The sequence below is a fragment of the Agelaius phoeniceus genome, chromosome 37 (genome assembly GCF_051311805.1).
Source record: "Agelaius phoeniceus isolate bAgePho1 chromosome 37, bAgePho1.hap1, whole genome shotgun sequence".
NCBI classification, from domain to species: domain Eukaryota; kingdom Metazoa; phylum Chordata; class Aves; order Passeriformes; family Icteridae; genus Agelaius; species Agelaius phoeniceus.
In genome coordinates, this window is record NC_135302.1 from 430,837 (window position 1) to 453,604 (window position 22,768).

Consider the following 22,768-nt stretch of genomic DNA (forward strand, 5'->3'; position numbering starts at 1 on the left):
AAATCCCCCCCAAAAAACGCTCAGAAAAAAATCCCGAATTTTCACCCCAAAATTCCCCGGATCTCCCCCCAACCCCCCCCCCCCAAATTTACCCAAAATCCCCCAAAAATTCCCACAAAAATCCCAAAAATGTCCCTAAAACCCCCGAATTCCCCAAAATTCACTCAAAATCCCCCAAAATGTCCCAAATCTCCCCCAAATCCGTCCCAAAAATCCCTTAAATCCCCAAGATTTTCCCCCCAAAATTTTCCCTAAATGTCCCAAAATTCCCCCCAAATTCCCCCCAAAATTCCCCAAATTTCCCCCCAATTTCCCCCTCAAAATTTTCCCTAAATGTCCCCAAATTCCCCCCAAAATCTCCTCCAAATCCTCCCCAAATTTTCCCCCAAAACATCCCAAATTTCCCTCTCAAATATCCCTAAAATTCCCCCCCAAAACTCCCCCCAAAATATCCAAAACTCCCCAAATTTTCCCCCAAAATTTTCCCTAAATGTCCCAAAATCCCCCCCCAAATCTCCCAAAATCTCCTCCAAATCCTCCCCAAATTTTCCCAAACTCCCGCAAATTTTTCCCCAAAATATCCCAAAATTCCCCCCAAACTCCCCAAATTTTCCCCCAAATTTTCCCCCAAAATTTTTCCTAAATGTCCCAAAATTCCCTCCCCAAAATCTCCTCCAAATCCTCCCCAAATTCCCCCGAATTTTCCCAAACTTGCCCAAATTTTTCCCCAAAATTCTCCCCCAAAATCCTTCAAAATTCCCCAAATTTCCCCCAAACTCCTCCCAAAATATTCAAAACTCCCCAAATTTTCCCCTAAATGTCCCAAAATTCCCCCAAATTCCCCCCCAAAATCTCCCCCAAATCTTCCCCAAATTCCCCCGAATTTTCCCAAACTCGCCCAAATTTTTCCCCAAAATTCTCCCCCAAAATCCTTCAAAATTCCCCAAATTTCCCCCAAACTCCTCCCAAAATATTCAAAACTCCCCAAATTTTCCCCTAAATGTCCCAAAATTCCCCCAAATTCCCCCCCAAAATCTCCCCCAAATCTTCCCCAAATTCCCCCGAATTTTCCCAAACTCGCCCAAATTTTCCCCCAAATTTCCCCCTCAAATATCCCAAAATCCCCCCCAAATTTCCCTCAAATTCCCCCCAAAATCCTCCAAAATTCCCCAAACTCCCCCAAAATTCCCAAATTCCCCAAATTTCCCCCAAAATATTGAAACTCCCCCAGATTTTCCCAAAATCCCCCAGTTTTGCCCCAATTCCCCCCTCACCATCCTCGGGTCCCCTCAGGTTCTGCTCGGGGGGCGAAGGGGGCGGGGCCGGATGTGGCTCAGGCCACGCCCCTTTCTCTTTAAACCACGCCCCCTTCCCGCCAAGCCCCGCCCCTTCATTCGGGCCCCGCCCCCTGGCAAAGGGAGGGGGAAAATTTGGGGGCAAAACTCGGAGATTTGGGGCCGGATTTTGGCGGGAATTCGGGGATTTTGGGGGGAATTCGGGGACTTTTGCAGATTTTGGGGGATTTTAAAATTTTTAGGGATTTTTAAAGGAATTTTTGGGGGATTTTTGGGGATTTTTAAAGGAATTTTTGGGGATTTTTAAAGGGATTTTTTGGGGATTTTTAAAGGGATTTTTTGGGATTTTTAAAGGAATTTTTGGGGGATTTTTAAAGAAATTTTTTGGGGATTTTTAAAGGAATTTTTGGGGGATTTTTTAAGAATTTTTTGGGGAACTTTTAAAGGAATTTTTTGGGGATTTTTAAAGGGATTTTTGGGGATTTTTAAAGGAATTTTTGGGGGGATTTTTTGAGATTTTTTTTCGTGATTTTTGGTGAATTTTTTTTGGGGATTTTGGGGGATTTTTTATTTTAATTTTCCGGGATTTTTCAGGGATTTTTGGGGAATTTTAAGGGCATTTTTTGGGGGATTCTTGGGGGAAATTTTGGGGATTTTTTTTGAATTTTTGTTTTTTTTTTTTTTTAATTTTTAAATTTTATTTCATTTTCAGGATTTTGAGGGGGAATTTGGAGATTTCTTGAGGGATTTTGGGGAGATTTTTGGCTTTTTTTTTGGATTTTGGGGAGATATTGGGAGCTTTTTGAGGGAATTTGGGGGGGCTTGGAAATTTTGGGAATTTGGGGATTTTTGGAAGGAACTCATGGAATTTTTTTATTAATTTATTTTTGGGGAATATGGGAGATTTTGGGAAGGAATTTGGGGAGATTTTGAAAGAATTTTGGGAGATTTTTGAGGATTTTTATTTTTTAAATTTTCGGGGATTTTGAGATTTTTGGATGACTTTTTTTGCATTTTTCGGGATTTTGGGGGCATTTTGGGAGAATTCAGTGAATTTCGGACCCTCTGGGCTCCAGCATTTGTGAAAATCTTTACAAATTTGGGACTTTTGTGAACAACTGAACTCGAGGGGTGAAAATTGTGAAAAAAACCCAAAATTTTGGGTCCATTTCATCACTTTTCCATTTTTTGGTGTTGCTTTTTTCTGAATTTTGGCTTTTTTTGGCTGAAACCCGCGGGGTTTTTATTGGATTTTGGGGTTTTGTGACACAATTCTCACCTGCTTTTGTTTCTTTGGAATTTTTTTTTTTATTTTTTGGGCTTTTTTGGGCCGTTTTTGGGCTGAAAAGTGCTTTACTCGCCGGTGACGTCACCACCAGCCAATAGAAACCGCCGCGGGGCGGAGCTCCCCCCGCCACCACCATTGCATCACCACCAACCAATAAAAACCGCGCGCCGCTTGACTGACACCGCCGCCGCCCAATCACCGCCGAGCAGGGCGGGCTTCTCCTCCCGGCGCCGCGATGTCACCCCCAGCCAATGGGAGGCGGCGGAGGGTGGGGTTTACGTCGATTGGCAGCCGCCGCAGCCAATGGGAGGGGCTCGGAGCTACCCGGAAGCCACTGAGGCGGCCACTATGGCGACCAGGACCAAGATGGCGACCGAGGCGCAGGCGGCGAGGGCAATGCGCTTCTGCGGACCAGTATAAACCAGTATAAACCAGTATGAACCAGTACGGACCAGTTTGGGGCAGTACAAACCAGTCCGGACCAGTACAAACCAGTTTGGAGCTGTTTAAAGCGGTTTAAAGCGGTTTGGAGCAGGCTGGGCCTGGTCTGGGAGTTTGGGGCCTGCTCCCAGTAAGGCCCAGTACAAACCAGTAACTCCCAAACGCCTCCCAGTACAAACCAATCCATCCCAGTAACTCCCAGTACAAACCAGTTCCCCTTTTTACCCCTCCCAGTCCCTCCCAGTTTGTCCCAGTCCCTCCCAGTCCATTCCCAGTCCCTCCCAGTCCCTCCCAGTACAAAGCAGTACAAACTCCCATTTACCCGTCTGGCCGCCTTCTGCCGTTGCCCCGCCCCCTGCAGGTGGCCCCGCCCCTTTTCCAGGTGCGCCCCCGAGTGCTGCACCTGCAGCTCGATGCGGTCGATGACGTCACCCTGCACCAGTACAAACCAGTACGAACCAGTATGAACCAGTATGAACCAGTACAAACCAGTATAAAGCATTTTTGGCCCTAAAATCGCCATTTCTTCACCCAAAATCCGCGGGTTTTTCCTCTCAGCTCATCCCAGTCCCTCCCAGTTCCACCCCAGTCCCTCCCAGTATAAACCAGTACAAACCAGTCCCATTTTCACCCCCAAAATCTCCGTTTCCTACCCCAAAATCGCCATTTTTGCCGTAAAATTGACGTTTTTTTGACCTAAAATCGCCGTTTTTTTCACCCAAAACCACTGAATTTTCTCCTCCCAGTTCACCCCAGCCCCCTCTCAGTCCCTCCCAGTACAAACCAGTACAAACCAGTACAAACCAGTCCCATTTCTACCCCATAATCACCAATTTTGTCCTAAAATTCGCGTTTTTCGCCATAAAATCGTCATTTTTTGACCTAAAATTGCCATTTTTTCACCCAAAACCACCAAACTTTCTCCTCCCAGTCCCTCGCAGTATAAACCAGTATAAACCAGTACAAACCAATCCATCCCAGTCCCATTTCTACCCCCAAAATTCACATTTTTAGCCGTAAAATCCCTATTTTTTGAGCTAAAATCGCCGTTTTTTCACCCAAAACCACCGAATTTTCTCCTCCCAGTCCCAACCTGGGCCTCGACGGTGCTGCCCAGGAGCTGGAAGAGCTCCCCCAGCTCCCTCAGGCCCCGCTCCAGGCGCTGCAGCTCCCGGTGCCGCTGCCCGGCCTCGTCCAGGGCCCGCGCGGACAGCGGGGGAAGGACCTGAAAATGTGGGAATTTCACCCAAAAATCGGCGGGAATTGAAGCCAAAAATCAGCGGGAATTGCACCCCAAAATAAATGGGAATTTCACCCCAAAAAAATGGGAATTTAACCCAAAAATCAGCGGGAATTGCACCCCAACATAAATGGGAATTTAACCCAAAAATCAATGGGAATTTCACCCCCAAAAAATGGGAATTTAACCCAGAAAATCAGCGGGAATTGCACCCAAAATCAGCGGGAATTTCACCCAAAAATCGGCGGGAATTGCACCCAAAAATCAGCGGGAATTGCACCCAAAAAAATGGGAATTTAACCCAAAAAATCAGCGGGAATTGAAGCCAAAATCAGCGGGAATTGCACCCCAAAATCAGCGGGAATTGCACCCCAAAAAAATGGGAATTTAACACAAAAATCAATGGGAATTTCACCCAAAAATTGGCGGGAATTTCACCCAAAAATCAGCGGAGCCCGAGAGGGGAAGAAAAATCCCAAGTGCTGCTAAAAAACCCCCAAAATTTCCAGCCCAAAACCCAAAAAATCCCCCAAAATTAACCCTAAAAATCACCCAAAATCCCCCAAAATCCCCCAAAATCCCCTAATTTTGCCCCAAAAAACCCCCAAAACATTTTGCCCCAAGATCCCCAACATCAACCCCAAAATCCCCCTGGGACCCTCCCCAAAATCCTCCCCAAAAACCCCAAAAATCCCCCAAAAACAAAACAAAAAAAGCCCCAAAATCCCCAAATTTTGCCCCCCAAAAAAACCCCAAAATTTTGCCCCAAGATCCCCAAAATCCCCTTGGGACCCTCCCCAAATCCCCCCCAAAAACCCCAAAATTCCCCCCAAAAACTCAAAATTCCCTCAAAAACCAAAAAAAAGCCCAAAAATCCCCAAATTTCACCCCAAAAAAACCCAAAAATTTTGCCCCAAGATCCCCAAAATCAACCCCAAAATCCCCCTGGGACCCTCCCCAAAACCCCCAAAATTCCCCCAAACCCCCCCGAAATGCCGAAAATGCCGATTTTTGCCCCGGAAGCCCCGAATTTGCGGTTTCTGGCCCCAAACGGACGTGGCTGACGAAGACGCGGCTCTGGCCCGGCTCCAGCATCGCCTCCAGCTCCTCCTGCGACGGGGGCGGGCGCCCGGCTGCGCCAAAACGGGGACAATTCAGCCAAAAATGGGAAAAACGACAAAAAAACGGGGCCAGAAACCCCAAAATCGGGAAAAAACGACAAAAAAACGGGGCCAGAAACCCCAAAATTGGGAAAAACGACAAAAAAACGGGGCCAGAAACCCCAAAATTGGGAAAATTTACAAAAAACCGGGCCCAGAAACCCCAAAATTGGGAAAAATGACAAAAAACGGGCCCAGAAACCCCAAAATTGGGAAAAACGACAAAAAACCGGCCCAGAAACCCCAAAATTGGGAAAAACTACAAAAAACCGGCCCAGAAACCCCAAAATCGGGCCCAGAAACCCCAAAATCAGGAAAATTTTAAAAAAAACGGGGCCAGAAACCCCAAAATCGGGAAAATCGCCCAAAAATTGGGAAAATTGCCCCAAAACTGGGCCCAGAAACCCCAAAATTGGGAAAATCGCCCCAAAATTGGGAAAATCACCCCAAAACCGGGCCCAGAAACCCCAAAATTGGGAATTTGACCCAAAATCAGAAAAATTGCCCAAAAACCAGGCCCAGAAACCCCAAAATCGGGAAAAATGACAAAAACTGGGCCCAAAAACCCCAAAATTGGGAAAATCGCCCCAAAACCAGGCCCAGAAACCCCAAAATCGGGAAAATCGCCCCAAAATCGGGCCCAGAAACCCCAAAATCGGGAAAAATGACAAAAAACGGGCCCAGAAAGCCCAAAATTGGGAATTTGACTCAAAAATGGGGAATTTGACTCAAAAATGGGGAATTTGACCCAAAAATGAGGAAAATGGCCCCAAAAATGAGGAAAAAAACCCCAAAAATGAGGGGAAAACCCCCAAAATTGGGAAATTACCCCAAAAATGAGGACAAAACCCCAAAATTTGGTTCAGGAACCCCAAAAATGAGGAAATGGCCCCAAAAATGAGGAAATGATCCCAAAAATGAGGAAAAAAACCCAAAATTGTGATCAGAGACCCCAAAAATGAGGGAAATGACCCCAAAAATTGGAAAAGACCCCAAAATTGGGAAATGACCCAAAAAATGAGGAAAAAACCCCAAAATTTGGTTCAGGAACCCCAAAAATTGGAACGAGGGACCCCAAAATTGGGGAATGGGACCCAGAAAATGCAAAAATGATCCCAAAAGTTTTGGGGCCCCCCCTCCCATTTTCCCTCATTCTGAACCTTTCCAAAAACCCCAAATTTTGCCCAAACTGCCCCAAAATTATTCAGAACCCCCCCAAAATTATTCACAACCCCCCTAAAATTTTTTGGGACCCCCCCAAATTTTTTGGGACCCCCCCAAATTTTTTGGGACCTCCCCCAAATTCAGGAACCCCAAATTTTCGCTCTCCCCCCAAACTTCCCAAAATGCCCCCAAATTTTTCCCTCCTCCCCAGAATTTTCCAGAACCCCCGAAATTCTTCAGGACCCCCCCAAAATGATCCAGAAACCCCAAAATAATTTTTGGGACCCCCCCAGAATTTTTGGGGCCCCCCCAAATTTGGGTTCTCACCGATCTGGAGCTGCCTCTGGAGCCTCTGGAGGCTGCGCTGGCGGTAGCGGCCCTGGGCGGCCTGGAGGGACCCCGTGAGCCCCCAAAACTGCTGGGCCAGGAGCCCGTGCTGGGGTGGGAACCCCCAAAATCCGTCAGGGCCACCCCAAAAACCCCAAAATGCCAAAAAACCCAAAAAAAATCCGTCCAGGAATGAGGAAAATCCACCCAGAAATGGCCAAAATCCACAAAATCCCCATAAAAATCCACCCAGGAATGGTCAAAATCCCAAAAATCACGATAAAAATCCAGCCAAAATTAACCCAAAATCCCACTCAGGAAGCCCCAAAATCGGTCAGGGCGACCCCAAAATCCCAAAAAACCCAAAAAAATCCGTCCAGGAATGGCCAAAATCCACCCAGAAATGGCCAAAATCCCCAAAAATCCCAAAAAAAATCCACCCAGATCAACCCAAAATCCCCAAAATCCCGATAAAAATCCAGCCAAAATTAACCCAAAATCCCACTCAGGAACCCCCAAAATCGGTCAGGGCCACCCCAAAAACCCCAAAATGCCAAAAAACCCCAAAAAAATCCATCCAGGAATGAGGAAAATCCACCCAGAAATGGCCAAAATCCACTAAAATCCCCAAAAAATGAACCCAGGAATGGCCAAAATCCCCATGAAAATCCACCCAGATCAACCCAAAATCCCACTCAGGGAACCCCAAAATCCGTCAGGGCCACCCCAAAAACCCCAAAATCCCAAAAAACCCCAAAAAAATCCGTCCAGGAATGGCCAAAATCCACCCAAAAATGGCCAAAATCCCCAAAAATCCCCAAAAAAATCTGCCCAGGAATGGCCAAAATCCCCATGAAAATCCACCCAGATCAACCCAAAATCCCACTCAGGGACCCCCAAAATCGGTCAGGGCCACCCCAAAAACCCCAAAATCCCAAAAAAACCCCAAAAAATCAACCCTAAAATGAGGAAAATCCACCCAGAAATGGCCAAAATCCCCAAAAACCCCCAAAAAATGAACCCAGGAATGGCCAAAATCCCAAAAATCCCCATGAAAATGCAGCCAAAATTAACCCAAAATCCCACTCAGGAACCCCCAAAATCGGTCAGGGCGACCCCAAAAACCCCAAAATGCCAAAAAACCCCAAAAAAATCCATCCAGGAGTGGCCAAAATCCACCCAGAAATGGCCAAAATCCACAAAATCCCCACGAAAATCCACCCAGAAATGGCCAAAATCCCAAAAAACCCCCATGAAAATCCACCCAGATCAACCCAAAATCCCACTCAGGAACCCCCAAAATCGGTCAGGGCCACCCCAAAAACCCCCAAATCCCCAAAAACCCCCAAAAAATCGACCCTAAAATGAGGAAAATCCACCCAGAAATGGCCAAAATCCCCAAAAATCCCCATAAAATGAACCCAGGAATGGCCAAAATCCCAAAAATCACGATAAAAATCCAGCCAAAATTAACCCAAAATCCCACTCAGGGACCCCCAAAATCCGTCAGGGCCACCCCAAAAAACCCAAAACCCCAAAAAACCCCCAAAAAATCCGTCCAGGAATGAGGAAAATCCACCCAGAAATGGCCAAAATCCCCAAAAATCCCCACGAAAATCCACCCAGATCAACCCAAAATCCCGATAAAAATCCACCCAGATCAACCCAAAATCCCACTCAGGGGGCCCCAAAATCCATCAGGGCCACCCCAAAAACCCCAAAATCCCCCAAAACCCCCAAAAAATCGACCCTAAAATGAGGAAAATCCACCCAGAAATGGCCAAAATCCCCAAAAATCCCCATAAAATCCACCCAGGAATGGCCAAATTCAGCCAAACCCACCCAAAATCCCATCCAGGAAACCCCAAAAAGCCCCAGAAAAATCCCCAAAATTTCCACAAATTCACCCCAAAATCCCCTAAAAAACCCAAATTCCCCAAATTCACCCAAAATCCCCAGAATTTCCCCCAAAATTCCCTCAAATTTTCCCAAAAATCCCCCATACTCACCCCAAAATCCCCCCAAAAAACCCCAGAATTTCCCCTCAAAACCGTCCTAAAAAACCCTAAAAATTCACCCAAATTTACCCAAAAATCCCTGGAATTGCCCCCAAAATTCCCTCAAATTTACCAAAAAAATCCCTGAAAAATTCCCCCCAAAATTCCCAAAAATTCCCCCCAAAATTTCCCCAATTTTGCCCCAAAGTCCCCAAAATTCCCCCCAAAAATTCCCTAAAAAACCCAAAATTGCCCAAAATCCCCGGAATTTGCCCCAAATCCCGACCTGGGTCCGCCTGAGCCGAGCCCCAATGGAGTTCGGGGCCTCCTCGTCCTCCTTGGGTGGGGCCAGGGCTGGGAAATGGGGAAAAAAACCCAAAAATTGGGAAAATCCCAAAAATTGGGAAAATCCCAAAATTGGGAAAAAGCCAAAAATTGGGGAAATCCCAAAAATTGGGGAAATCCCAAAAATTGGGGAAAATGGGAAAATTGGGAAAAACCCAAAAATTGGGAAAATGGGGATTTTTGGGGCAATTCTGGGGCATTTTTGGGGTTATTTTTGGGGCATTTTTAGGGATTTTTTGGGGATTTTTGGAAGTAATTTTGGGGCAATTTTAAGGGATTTTTGGGATATTTTTGGGGTCTTTTAGGGGTTATTTTTGGGGTAATTTTAGGCATTTTTGGGGTAATTTTGGGGTATTTTGGGGGTTATTTTAGGGATTTTTGGGGTTATTTTAGGGATTTTTTAGGGTAATTTTGGGGGGTTTTGGGGTTATTTTTGGGGTAATTTTGAGGAGTTATAGGAGTAATTTTTGGGTTATTTTTAGGGTTATTTTAGGGATTTTGGGGGTTATTTTGGGGTTAGTTTTGGGGTGTTTTGGGGTTATTTTAGGGGTAATTTTGGGGTAATTTTAGGGTTATTTTAGGGGTTATTTTGGGGGTGTTTTGGGGGTTGTTTTAGGGGTTGTTTCTGGGGTAATTTTGGGGTTATTTTTGGGGCAATTTTGGGGCTGGTTTTGGGGTTATTTTTGGGGTTATTTTAAGGATTTTTTGGGGTAATTTTGAGGTGATTTGGGGTTATTATAGAAGTAATTTTTGGGTTATTTTTGGGGTTATTTTAGGGATTTTTGGGGGTTATTTTTGGGGTAATTTTGGGGATTTTTTGGGGTAATTTTTGGGGCAATTTTTGGGGTAATTTTGGGGGATTTTTTGGGGTAATTTTGGGGTGTTTTAGGGGTTATTTTTGGGGTAATTTTGGGGATTTTTTGGGGTAATTTTAGGGATTTTTTGGGGTAATTTTGGGGTGTTTTGGGGTTACCTCTGAGCCCGCCCTGGATCTCCCGGGTCAAATCCTGGATCTCGTCCCGGAGCTGCTGCAGCTCCTCCTGCAGCTCTGCAGACCCAAAAATGGGGAAATTTCACCCAAAAAATCAACCAAAATTTACACAGAAATTCCTTGAAAATTGGCACAAAAATCCAACCAAAATTCACCCAAAAAACCCCAAAAATTCCTCCCCAAATCTCCCAAAATTCACCCAAAACCCCCCCAGAATTCTCCCCCCAAACTCCCCTGAATTTCCACAAAAATCTCCCAAAATTCCCCAAAATTGTCCTAAAATCTCCCCAAATCCCCCCAGAATTTTCCCCAAAATGCCCCAAATTTTCCCCAAAAAAATCATCCAAAAAATGCCCCAAATTCACTCAAAACTTCCCCGAAGTTCTCCTCCAAAATTCACCCCAAAATCCTGAAGAGTCCCTCAAAAATTCCCCAAAAATTGGTCCCAAAATTGCCCAAATTCATCCAAAATTCTCCCCCAAAATGCCTCAAAATTTCCCCCAAAATTTCCCCCAAACTGCCCCAAAATTCCCCCAAATTTTCCCCCCAAAATTCCACCAAATCCTCCCAAATTTTCCCCCAGAAATGTCCAAATTCTCTCCAAAATTTCCCCAAAATTGCCCAAAATTTCCCCAAATTCCCCCAAACTCACCAGGAGGGGGGAGGGGCGTTCCCAGGGCTCTCTCCTGGAGCTGCTCCAGCGCCGCCGCCTTCAGGGCCAGCGCCCCCAGGGACGCGCGGACACGGCGGCCCTGTCGTGATATCAATGGATATATCGCGATATGAATGGGTTATATCGTGATATACAACATCACACAGGGCCAGCGCCCCCAGGGACGCGCGGACACGGCGCCCCTGTCGTGATATCAATGGGTTATATCGCGATATCAATGGGTTATATCGTGATATAGGGGGTTACAAAGGGACAGCGCCCCCAGGGACACGTGGACATGGCGCCCCTGTTGTGATATATCGTGATATGGATGGGTTATATTGGGATATCCATGGGTTATATCGTGATATAGAGCATCAGACAGAGCCAGTGCCCCCAGGGACACGCGGACACGGCGCCCCTGGCACGATATATCATGATATGGATGGGGTATATCGCGATATGGACAGGCTATATCGTGATATGAAGGAGTTATGATGTCATATTGACTGGTCGTATCACGATATGGACAGGTTATATCATGATATCGATGGCTTATATCGTGATATCAATGAGTTATATCAGAATATGAAGGCGTTATATCGCGATATAAAGGGGTTATGATGTGATACTGACAGGTTATATCGTGATACCCATGGGTTATATCGTGATATGAAGGGGTTATGATGTGATATTGACTGGTTATATCGTGATATGAAGGGGTTAAATCACGACAGCGCCCCCGTATCGTGATAGGGACAGGGATATCGCGATAGGAAGGGGTCAGATCGCGATAGGAACCAGTTCTATCACAGTAGGGACCGGTTCTATCGCGGTAACACCACAAGAGAACCCCGCCAGAACCAGGAGAGGGGAAACAAGATGCAAATGAGATGCAAATGAGATGCAAATGAGATGCAAATGAGATGCAAAAGGGGCGGGACCCACCTGGGCCAGGGCGGGGTCCTGGGGGCTGAGGAGCCGCCCCTCCCCCCACGGCCCCTCCCCCTCCGAGTCCGAGTCCGAGACCTGGGAAGGGAAAATTGGGGGAAAAAATCTCAGATTTGGGCCAAAAAAATCCAAAATTTGGGCCAAAAATCCAAAATTTGGCGGGAAAAAATTCCGGATTTAGGGTAAAAAATCCAAATTCTTCCTCATTCTTGGACGGTTTTCCCCCTTTTTCGCCTCCAGTTCCCCAATTTTGGGTTCATTTTCTTCATTTTGGGGTAAAATTTCCCATTTTTGGCCCCTTTTCCACATTTTTTGCCTCCTTTTCCCATTTTTGTGCTCTTTTTCCCCATTTTTGAGGGTTTTTTCTCCATTTTTTTTGGTCTATTTTTCCCAATTTTGCGGATTTTTTCCTCATTTTTTGGGATTTTTACCCCCATTTTTCTGCTTTTTCCCCATTTTTGGCACTTCCCCCTATTTTGCACATCCCCGATCCCGATTTTGGGCTCCTTTTCCCATTTTTGTGCTCCTTTTCCCCAATTTTTGTCCTTTTTTCTCCATTTTTGGCCTTTTTTCCCCTTTTCCGCCATTTTCAGGCCTTTTCCCCATTTCTCGCCTCTTTTCCCCCATTTTTCTCCTCTTTCTCCCCATTTTCCGCCACTTCTCCCCCATTTTCGGGGTCCCCGGTTCCGATCCCGGGCTCCTTTTCCCGTTTTTCCTCCTCTTTTTCCCGATTTTTGCACTTTTTTCCCCATTTTTTCGCCTCTCGCCTGATGCAGTTCCCGCGTCCGGTCCCTCATGGCGGATACAACCGGAAGTGGCCGCGCCGCGCATGCGCAGCACCCACAGGCAAAACCATAGAGAGGCCTCAGAGTCCTCCAGCACCATCGAGACCGACCGGAAGTCCTCCAAAACCATAGAGACCAACAGGAAGTCCTCCAAGATCATAGAGACCAACCGGAAATCATAGCGAAAACCCGGAAATTAACCGGAAATACCCCGGAGATGAGCTAGATGCTTCCAAAACCATAGAGATAAACCGGAAGTCTCTCAAAAATCATAAAGATGAACCTGAAGACCTCCAAAATCGTAGAGACAAACCGGAAAAGCTCTAAAACAACAGAGACGAGCCGGAAGTCGCCGCGAAAAACCATGGAGACACCCGGAAGTCCTCCCGCAAACCACAGAGACGAGCCGGAAGTGCTTCCCATAAACCACGGAGAGGGGGGCGTGGCCTGGGGCGGAGCCGCTTCCGGGTTTCGGCGGGAGCGGTGAGCGGCTCGCGGGGGTCGCCATGGCAACGGCCCCGCCCATTGCGACCCCCGGGGGGGGGGGAGAGGGAAACGGGAGGGACCAATGGGGGGGGGAGCAGGGGGGATTTGGGGCCATTTCGGGCGATTTTGGGTCAATTTAGGGGAATTTGGGTCCCTCTGAGGGAATTCTGGGGTCCTCGGGTCCCTCTTGGATGATATTGGGGCCATTTAAGGCGATTTTGGGTCCATTTCAGGTGACTTTGGTCCCTTTAAGGAAGTTTTTGGTTCCTTTAAGGGGATTTTGGGTCCCTTTCGGGAGATTTTGGGTCAATTTTGGGTGGATTTTGGGTCATTTTCCGTTGATTTTGCTTCCTCCCGGGTGATTTTTGGGTCCTTTTTTGGGCGATTTTGGGTCATTTTCAGTTGATTTTTTTTGGCGCTGATTTAAGGAGAATTTGGGTCCATTTCAGGGGATTTTGGGTCCCTTTCTGACGATTTTTTTGACTCCTCCAGGTGATTTTTGGGTCCATTTGAGGAGATTTTGAGTCGCCCCCCCCAGGTCCCTTTTCAGGTGATTTTGGTTTAATTTAAGGTGAATTTGGGTCCATTTCAGGTCATTTTGGGTCCATTTCAGGCCATTTTGGGTCAATTCAAGGCCATTTTGAGCCCATTTCAGGCAATTTCTGCCCTCGCCAGGTGCCCCCACCTGCCCAGGTGCTTTTATGGGATTTTGGGTCAATTCAAGGCCATTTTGGGTCAATTTCAGGTCATTTTGGGTCCATTTAAGGCGAATTTGGGTCATTTCAAGGCCATTTTGGGTCCATTTAATGTCATTTTGAGTCCCTCTCAGGTGATTTTGGGGTCAATCAAGACGATTCTGGGTCCATTTAAGGTGAATTTGGGTCATTTCAAGGCCATTTTGGGGACCATTTAATGTCATTTTTGGCCCCTCTCAGGTGATTTTGGGGTCAATTAAGACGATTTTGGGTCAATTCAAGGCCATTTTGAGCCCATTTCAGGCAATTTCTGCCCTCGCCAGGTGCCCCCACCTGCCCAGGTGCTTTTATGGGATTTTGGGTCCATTTAATGTCATTTTTGGTCCCTCTCAGGTGATTTTGGGGTCAATCAAGACGATTCTGGGTCCATTTAAGGGGATTTTGGGTCAATTCAAGGCCATTTTGGGTCCATTTAATGTCATTTCGGGGACCATTTAATATCATTTTTGGCCCCTCTCAGGTGATTTTGGGGTCAATTAAGACGATTTTGGGTCCATTTCAGGTCATTTTGGGTCAATTCAAGGCCATTTTGGGGACCATTTAATGTCATTTTTGGGGTCAATTAAGACGATTTTGGGTCAATTCAAGGCCATTTTGGGTCAATTCAAGGTGATTTTGGGCCCATTTCAGGCCATTTTGGGTCAATTCAAGGCCATTTTGGGTCCCTTTCAGGCCATTTTGGGCCCTTTCAGGCCATTTTGGGTCAATTCAAAGCCATTGTGTGTCCATTCAAGGCCATTGTGTGTCCATTTAAGGGGATTTTGGGTCAATTTAATGTCAATTTTGGGTCCATTCCAGGCGATTTCTGCTCTCCCCAGGTGCCCCCACCTGCCCAGGTGCGATGGGCGAGCCCGGCCCCGCCCCCGAGGAGCCGGCCCGGGACCCCCCGGGGCCGCTGGCGCTGCTGCGCTCGCGGGCGCTCGACGTCACCTTCGAGGTGGGCGACGACTACGAAATCATCGAGACCATCGGCACCGGCGCCTACGGCGTGGTCAGCTCGGCGCGGAGACGGGACACAGGTGAGGCACACCTGGGATAGACCTGGGGACACCTGGGGACACCTGGGATAGACCTGGGGACACCTGAGATACACCTGAGACAGGTGAGGCACACCTGGGACACACCTGGGGACACCTGGGGACACCTGGGGACACCTGGGGGACAGGTGAGACACACCTGGGGACACCTGGGGACACCTGAAAATACCTGGGGACACCTGGGATAGACCTGGGGACACACCTGGGGACACCTGGGGACACCTGGGACACACCTGGGACAGGTGAGGCACAGCTGGGATAGACCTGGGGACACCTGAAAATACCTGGGGACACACCTGGGGACACCTGGGTTACACATGAGATACACCTGGGACAGGTGAGGCACACCTGGGGACACCTGGGGACACCTGGGGACACCTGAAAATACCGGGGCACACCTGGGGGACAGGTGAGACACACCTGGGGAGACCTGAAAATACCTGGGATAGACCTGGGGACACCTGGGACAGGTGAGACACACCTGGGGACACCTGGGATAGACCTGGGGACACCTGGGACAGGTGAGGCACACCTGGGATACACCTGGGATAGACCTGGGGACATCTGTGGACACCTGAAAATACCTGGGGACACACCTGGGGTGCACCTGAGATACACCTGAGACAGGTGAGACACACCTGGGGACACACCTGGACACACCTGGGGGACAGGTGAGACAAACCTGGGGACACCTGGGACAGGTGAGACAAACCTGGGGACACACCTGGGGACACCTGAAAATACCTGGGGACACCTTGGACAGGTGAGACACACCTGGGGACACCTGAGATACGCATGGGATACAGCCAGGATACACCTGGGGTACACCTGAGATAGACCTGGGATACACCTGGGATGGGTGAGACACACCTGGGGACACCTGAAAATACCTGGGGTACACCTGGGATACACCTGAGACACACCTGGGATACACCTGGGACAGACCTGGGATGGGTTAGGACTCACCTGGGACACACCTGGACACACCTGGGACACACCTGGATCATACCTGGAGCTACCTGGGGACACCTGGGACACACCTGGGATGGGTTAGCACTCACCTGGGACACACCTGGACACACCTGGGGTGGTTGGGACCCACCTGGGACACACCTGGCACAGACCTGAGCTACACCTGGAGCTACCTGGGGACACCTGGGCACACCTGGGACCCACCTGGCCGCACGCGTGTGCCCCAGGCCAGCAGGTGGCCATCAAGAAGATCCCCAACGCCTTCGACGTGGTGACCAACGCCAAGCGGACGCTGCGGGAGCTGAAGATCCTCAAGCACTTCAAGCACGACAACATCATCGGCATCAAGGACATCCTGCGGCCCAGCGGCCCCTACGGAGAGTTCCGGAACGTGTGAGAGGGGGCGGGGCTCGGGGGGCGTGGGGGGAGGGGCTGAAGTGGGGTTGGGTTGGGTTGAGTTGGGTTGGGTTGGGTTGGGTTGGGTTTGCTTGACTTGGGTTCAGTTGGGTTGGGTTGAGTTGGGTTTGTTGGGTTGGGTTGGGTTGGGTTGGGTTGGGTTGAGTTGGCTTTACTTGCTTGGGTTGGGTTTGTTGGGGTGGGTTGGGTTGAGTTGGGTTGGGTTTGTTGGGTTTCATTGAGTTGGTTTAGGCTGAGTTTGGTTGGGTTGGGTTTGGTTGAGTTGGGTTGGGTTTGATTTGGTTGAGTTGAGATGGGTTGGGTTGATTGAATTGATTGACTCGGGGTTGAGTTGCGTTAAATTTACTGGGTTTGGTTGAGTTGGGTCGGGTTTGTTGGGTTGACTTGGATTGAGTTGGGTTGAGTCGAGTTGGGTTGAGTTTCATTGACTGAGTTGGGTTGGGTTTGTTGGGTTGAGTTGTGTTTATTGACTTGACTTGAGTTTGGTTGAGTCGAGTTGAGTTGGGATGAGTTTCATTGAGTTGGGTTGACTTGGATTGACTTTCATTGACTTGGGTTTCATTGAGTTGAGCTTCATTGAGTTGGGTTGGGTTGGGTTGGGTTGACTTTCATTGAGTTGGGTTGAGTTGGGTTGAGTTGGGTTGGGATGAGTTTCATTGACTTCCATTGACTTGGGTTGGATTGAGTTGAGTTGGGTTGACTTTCATTGAGTTGGGTTTCATTGACTTGGGTTGACTTTCATTGACTTGAGTTTCATTGAGTTGGGTTGACTTGGGTTGACTTGGGATGACTTTCATTGAGTTGGGTTGGTTGGGTTGGATTGACTTTCATTGACTTGAGATGAGTTTCATTGTGTTGAGTTCCATTGAGTTGGGTTGAGTTCCATTGACTTTCATTGAGTTGGGTTGGGTTGAGTTGACTTGGGTTGACTTCCATTGACTCCCATTGACTTCCATTGCCTCCCATTGACTTGGGTTGACTTCCATTGACTCCCATCGCCTCCCATTGCCTCCCATCGCCTCCCATTGCCTCCCATCGCCTCGCCTTACCCAACCCCTCCCCCCCGCCCCTCCCCCCCCCCCCAGCTACGTTGTTCTGGACCTCATGGAGAGCGACCTCCACCAGATCATCCACTCCTGCCAGCCGCTCACCCTGGAGCACGTCCGCTACTTCCTCTACCAGCTCCTGCGCGGCCTCAAGTACATCCACTCCGCCAACGTCCTGCACCGCGACCTCAAGCCCAGCAACCTCCTGGTCAACGAGAACTGCGAGCTCAAGATCGGCGACTTCGGCATGGCCCGCGGCCTGGGCGCCGACCCGCGCCACACCAAGCCCTTCCTCACCGAGTACGTGGCCACGCGCTGGTACCGCGCGCCGGAGCTGCTGCTCTCCCTGCACCGCTACACGCGCGCCATCGACATGTGGTCGGTCGGCTGCATCTTCGCCGAGATGCTGGGGCGCCGCCAGCTCTTCCCGGGACGCAACTACGTCCACCAGCTCCAGCTCATCATGGCCGTGCTGGGCACGCCCCCGCCGGGCGTCATGGCCGCCATCGGCGCCGAGCGCGTCCGCGCCTACGTGCAGAGCCTGCCGCCGCGCCCGCCGGTGCCCTGGGAGAGCCTCTTCGGCCAGGCCGAGCCGGCGGCGCTGGCGCTGCTGGGCCGGATGCTGCGCTTCGACCCGCGCGAGAGGGTGGGCGTGGCCGAGGCGCTGCGCCACCCCTTCCTGGCCAAGTACCACGACCCCGAGGACGAGCCCGAGTGCGTGCCCGCCTTCGACTTCGCCTTCGACCGCCAGGCGCTCACCAAGGAGGAGATCAAGGCGGCCATCGTGGCCGAGATCGCCGACTTCCACGCCCGGCGCGACGGCATCCGCCGGCAGATCGCGCCGGCGCCGGGGGGCGTGGCCAACAGCGTGAATGCAACCAATGACGTCAGCAGGAGAAACGTCGAGGTCGGCGCGGCCGACAACGGCGTCGGCGTCGAGCTCGGCGCGCCCAACGATCCATCATGGCCGCCGTGCGCCGACGTGGACATGCCCAGCCCCGGCCCTGCCCCCGACTGCCCAATGGAGTCGCCGCGGGTGAAGGCGGAGCCGGCGGTGGGGGCGGGGCCGGCGGTGGCTCCGCCCAAGAGGGACGGCGCCATCTCGGACGACACCAAGGCGGCGCTGAAGGCGGCGCTGCTGAAATCGGCCATGAGGAACAAGAGCAAAGGTGGGGAGAGGGGTTGGGTTGGGTTGGGTTGGATTTGGTTGAGTTGGTTGAAGTTGAATTGGGTTGGGTTGTGTGAGTTGGGTTGATTTGAGTTGGGTTAGGTTGAGTGGTTTTGGTTGGGTAGGGTTGGGTTGGGTTGAGTTGGGTTTATTGGGTTGGGTTGGATTTGGTTGAGTTGAGTTGAGTTGGGTTGAGTTAGGTTGGGTTGGGTTGAGTTGAGTTGGGTCAAGTTGGGTTGGATTTGGTTGATTTGATTGAGTTGGGTTGAGTTGATTGAAGTTGAATTGAGTTGGGTCGGGTCAAGTTGGGTTGGGTTGAGTTGAGTTGGGTTTCATTGAGTTGGTTGAGTTTGGTTGACTTTGGTTGAGTTGATTGAAGTTGGGTTGGGTTGGGTCAAGTTGGGTTGGGTGGGATTGGGTTGGGTTGGGTTGAGTTTCATTGAGTTGGTTCAGTTTGGTTGACTTTGGTTGTGTTGACCTGATGAGTTGGGTTGAGTTGATTGAAGTTGAATTGAGTTGAGTTGGTTGAGTTGGGTTGGGTGGGATTGAGTTGGGTTGGATTTGGTTGATTTGATTGAGTTGGGTTGAGTTGAGTTGAGTTGGGTTGGGTTGGGTTTCATTGAGTTGGTTGACTTTGGTTGACTTTGGTTGTTTTGAGCTGATGGATTTGGGTTGGGTTGGGTCAAGTTGAGTTGAGTCGAGTTGAGTTGAGTTGAGTCAACTCAACTTTAATTCATTGACTTCGCTTGCCTTGCCTTGACTCGCGTTGACTTTGACCCAACCCATTGACCCCTCCCCTCCCCCCCCTTGGCCCCTCCCCCCAGACCCGCCCTGCGCGGCGCCGGAAGCGCCCGAGTGCCGCAAGCCGGTGACGGCGGCCGAGCGCCAGCGCGAGCGCGAGGAGAAGCGCCGGCGCCGCCAGGAGCGCGCCAAGGAGCGCGAGAAGAAGCAGCGCGAGCGCGAGCGCCGCGAGCCACGCCCACGGGGGGAGGGGCTCCACGGCCTCGTCCTCACCGACGACGACCGGCACCTCCTGGAGCGCTGGACCAAGATGGCCGACGGCGCCCAGCCCCGCCCCCAGGCCCCGCCCCCCTGCGCCGCCCCGCCCAACGAGGCGTGGCCGGGCCCCGCGGGGTGGGCGGAGCCTCCGGACGTGGCCACGGTGACGCAGCAGCTGCAGAAGTCGCAGGTGAGGGGGGCGGGGCTGGGTTTAAAGGGGGGAGGGGGTGAGTGGGCGGGGTCTGGGAGTGGCCACGCCCCCCTGGGAGAGAGCCACGCCCCCTTTCCGGGCAGGTGGAGGATCCGCTGCCGCCGGTGTTCCCGGTGACGCCCAAGGGCAGCGGCGCCGGTTACGGCGTCGGCTTCGACCTGGAGGAGTTCCTGAGCCAATCGCTCGACATGGTGGGCGAGGCCAAGGACAGGTGGGGAGGGGCCTGGGGTGGGAGGGGTTTGGGGGGGTTGGGGGGGGTTTGGGGGGGTTGGGTTGGGTTTGCTTGGGTTGGGTTTGCTTGGGTTGGGTTTGCTTGGGTTTGATTTCATGGGTTGAGTTGGGATGGGTTGGGTTTGGTTGGGTTTGGTTTCGTGGGTTTTGTTGGGTTGAGTTTGATTGGGTTGGGTTTATTGGTTGAGTTTCATTGGGTTTTGTTGGGTCGAGTTTATTGAGTTCTGTTGGGTCAGGTTCAGTTGGGTCGGTTGGGTCGGTTGGGTTGGGTTTGGTTGGGTTTATTCAGTTTCATTGGGTTGGATTCCATTGGGTTGAGTTTATTGGGTTCCATTGGGTTGGGTTTGGTTGGATTGGGTTTATTGGGTTCCATTGGGTTGGGTTTGGTTGGGTTGAGTTGAGTTTGATTGGGTTGGGTTGAGTAAATTGAGTTCCATTGGGTCGGGTTCAGTTGGGTTGGGTTGGGTTGGGTTTGGTTCTGTTGGGTTGGGTTCGGTTGAGTTGGAGTGAGTTTAATTTCATTGATTAGGTTGGGTTGGGCTCCATTGGGTTTGGTTGGATTGGATGGGATTGGGTTGGGTTTGGTTTATTGAGTTCCATTGGGTTGGGTTGGGTTTGGTTTATTGAGTTCCATTAGGTTGGGTTGGGTTCAGTTGAGTTTATTGAGTTCTGTTGGGTTGGGCTGAGTTGAGTTTATTGGGTTGGGTTGGATTGGATTGGGTTGGGTTGGATTGGATTGAGTTGAGTTTATTGAGTTCCATTGGGTTGGGTTGAGTTTATTGGGTTCCATTGGGATGGGTTTATTGGGTTCAGTTGGGTTGGGTTGGGTTGAGTTGGGTTGAGTTGCCTGGGTTGGGTTTATTGGGTTGGGTTGAGTTTATTGGGTTCCATTGGGTTGAGTTGGGTTGGGTTTATTGGGTTGGGTTGAGTTTATTGAGTTCCATTGGGTTGGGTTGGGTTGGGTTGGGCTGAGTTGCCTTGGTTGGGTTGGGTTGGGTTGAGTGTATTGGGTTAAGTTGGGTTGGGTTGAGTTGGGTTGAGTTGATTGGGTTGGGTTTATTGAGTTCCATTGGGTTGGGTCAGGTTCAGTTGGGTTGGGTTTATTTGGTTCCATTGGGTTGGGTTGGGTTGAGTTTATTGATTCAGTTGGGTTGGGTTGAGTTGGGTTTATTGGGTTGGGTTCCATTGGGTTGGGTTTATTTGTTCCGTTGATTGGGTTGAGTTCTGTTGGGTTGGGTTGGGTTGGGTTGGGTTTGTTGAGTTCCATTGGGTTGAGTTGATTGGGTTGGGTTGGGTTGGATAGAGTTGGATTGAGTTGATTGGGTTGTGTTTATTTGTTCCATTGGCTCGTCTCTCCCTGTCCTGTCTCTCATTGGCTCCCCTCCGTCTCCGTGGGCGTGTCCCCGTCTCCTGGCCCCTCCCCTTTCCCACGGCAGCCATTTGGACTCGGCGCCGCTGTCGGCGTCGCTCTTGGCCGATTGGCTGGAGGTTCACCGCCTCAGCCCCGCCGCGCTCGAGAGCCTCCAGCGCGACCTCAGCCTGGGCTCGCCCATGCTCGACGACCTCCCCGAGCCCTGACCCCGCCCCTCATCTCCATACCCGGGACACGCCCCCTCCCCGCCCGCCCGGATTAAACTTTGGACACAAACGACGCCGATCACGCGCGACTTTGTGGGGCGGGGTTTGGGCCTTTTGGGGGCGGGGTTTGTGCCATTTGGGGCGGGGTTTGGGCCATTGTGGGGCGGGGTTTGTGCTTTTTTGGGGGCGGGGTTTGTGCCATTTGGGGGCGGAGTTTCCGCTATTTTGGGGCGGGGTTTGTGCCATTTTGGGGCGGAGTTTCTGCCATTTTTGGGGCGGAGTTTCCGCCATTTTGGGGCGGAGTTTGCGCTATTTTGGGGCAGGGTTTCCGCCATTTTTGGGGCGGAGCTTGCACCATTTTTGGGCGGAGTTTCCGCCATTTGGGGGCAGAATTTCCGCCATTTTGGGGCGGAGTTTCCACCATTTTGGGGCAGAATTTCCGCCATTTTTGGGGCAGAGTTTGCACCATTTTTTGGGCAGAATTTCCACCATTTTGGGGCGGAGTTTCCACCATTTTGGGGCAGAGTTTCTGCCATTTTTGGGGCGGAGTTTCTGCCATTTTGGGGCAGAATTTCCGCCATTTTTGGGGCGGAGTTTCCGCCATTTTGGGGCAGAATTTCCGCCATTTAGGGGCGGAGTTTCCGCCATTTTGGGGGCGGAGCTTGCACCATTTTGGGGCGGGGTTTCCGCCATTTTTTGGGCCCCTCCCACCCGCGCCTCGGGGAGGATGAGGAGGACGAGGATGAGGAAGAAGAGGGGAGGAAGAAGAGGCGGAGCCGGCTGCGTTTTTGGCAATGGCTTTCGTAGCAAAGACATCACAGACCACGAGCGCGGGGGGAGGGGTGGTGGGAGGGGCTTGGGGAGGAGGGCGGGGCCTATGGGGGGAGGGGCTTGGGGAGAGGCCCCTCCCCCTTCCCGCTGTGGGGGGAGGGGCCATTCGGGGGGTGGGGGAGGGGCCCCGGCGGGGCGGGAAAATCTAAGTGTGGGGGAGGGTCATCGATGACGTCATTGTGTCATCGATCAGGTTTTAATGAGGTCATTGGCGATTGATGAGGTCATCGATGACGTCACTGGTTCGTCGATGAGGTTATTGTGCTACCGATGACGTCATCGGGTCATCGATGACGTCATCGTGGCGCTGATTGAGTTTTTGGGCCATCGATGACGTCACTGGGTACTGGTTCAACTGGTGGGTGATGGTTTAACCAGCTGGGCACTGGTTAGAGTGGTCA

At 50.7% G+C, this 22,768-nt stretch overlaps 2 protein-coding genes across 6 annotated transcripts; one reads left to right on the forward strand and one right to left on the reverse strand.

The window, feature by feature from the left end:
* Window positions 1-2,617: 2,617 nt before the first annotated feature.
* On the reverse strand, window positions 2,618-12,699 carry LOC143696675 (syntaxin-4-like). The gene is made up of 10 exons (XM_077193267.1): window positions 12,619-12,699; window positions 11,849-11,929; window positions 10,901-11,000; window positions 10,231-10,305; window positions 9,199-9,266; window positions 6,916-7,024; window positions 5,321-5,397; window positions 4,118-4,249; window positions 3,347-3,457; window positions 2,618-2,987 (listed from the first exon to the last, which is right to left on the reverse strand). Exons 1-10 carry the CDS (start codon window positions 12,646-12,648, stop codon window positions 2,904-2,906), a joined length of 867 nt encoding a protein of 288 aa, XP_077049382.1. The 5' UTR covers window positions 12,649-12,699; the 3' UTR covers window positions 2,618-2,903.
* Window positions 12,700-12,987: 288 nt separating this feature from the next.
* MAPK7 (mitogen-activated protein kinase 7) lies at window positions 12,988-21,609 on the forward strand. 5 transcript variants are annotated; one of them, XM_077193262.1, is made up of 8 exons: window positions 12,988-13,119; window positions 13,615-13,672; window positions 14,696-14,896; window positions 16,114-16,279; window positions 17,389-18,518; window positions 19,342-19,706; window positions 19,811-19,918; window positions 21,395-21,609. In XM_077193262.1, exons 3-8 carry the CDS (start codon window positions 14,719-14,721, stop codon window positions 21,590-21,592), a joined length of 2,145 nt encoding a protein of 714 aa, XP_077049377.1. In that variant the 5' UTR covers window positions 12,988-13,119; window positions 13,615-13,672; window positions 14,696-14,718; the 3' UTR covers window positions 21,593-21,609. The 5 variants fall into 5 exon arrangements, with proteins under 5 accessions (XP_077049377.1, XP_077049379.1, XP_077049381.1 ...); XM_077193263.1 differs by lacking the exon at window positions 12,988-13,119 and adding an exon at window positions 13,226-13,355; XM_077193264.1 differs by lacking the exon at window positions 13,615-13,672 and having other exon boundaries at window positions 13,077-13,119.
* The last annotated feature ends 1,159 nt before the right edge of the window (window positions 21,610-22,768 follow it).

Bases quoted from the DNA above. Each gene is read 5' to 3' on its own strand.
- MAPK7 (XM_077193262.1), top strand. From the start codon at position 14,719: ATGGGCGAGCCCGGCCCCGCCCCCGAGGAGCCGGCCCGGGACCCCCCG. The intron at 18,519-19,341 runs GTGGGGAGAGGG...CCCTCCCCCCAG, and splicing joins CATGAGGAACAAGAGCAAAG to ACCCGCCCTGCGCGGCGCCG. The intron at 19,919-21,394 runs GTGGGCGAGGCC...TTCCCACGGCAG, and splicing joins TGAGCCAATCGCTCGACATG to CCATTTGGACTCGGCGCCGC.
- LOC143696675 (XM_077193267.1), bottom strand. From the start codon at position 12,648: ATGAGGGACCGGACGCGGGAACTGCATCAG. The intron at 9,267-10,230 runs GTAACCCCAAAA...CCCATTTCCCAG, and splicing joins GATCCAGGGCGGGCTCAGAG to CCCTGGCCCCACCCAAGGAG. The intron at 3,458-4,117 runs GTTGGGACTGGG...GTACTGGTGCAG, and splicing joins GCAGCACCGTCGAGGCCCAG to GGTGACGTCATCGACCGCAT.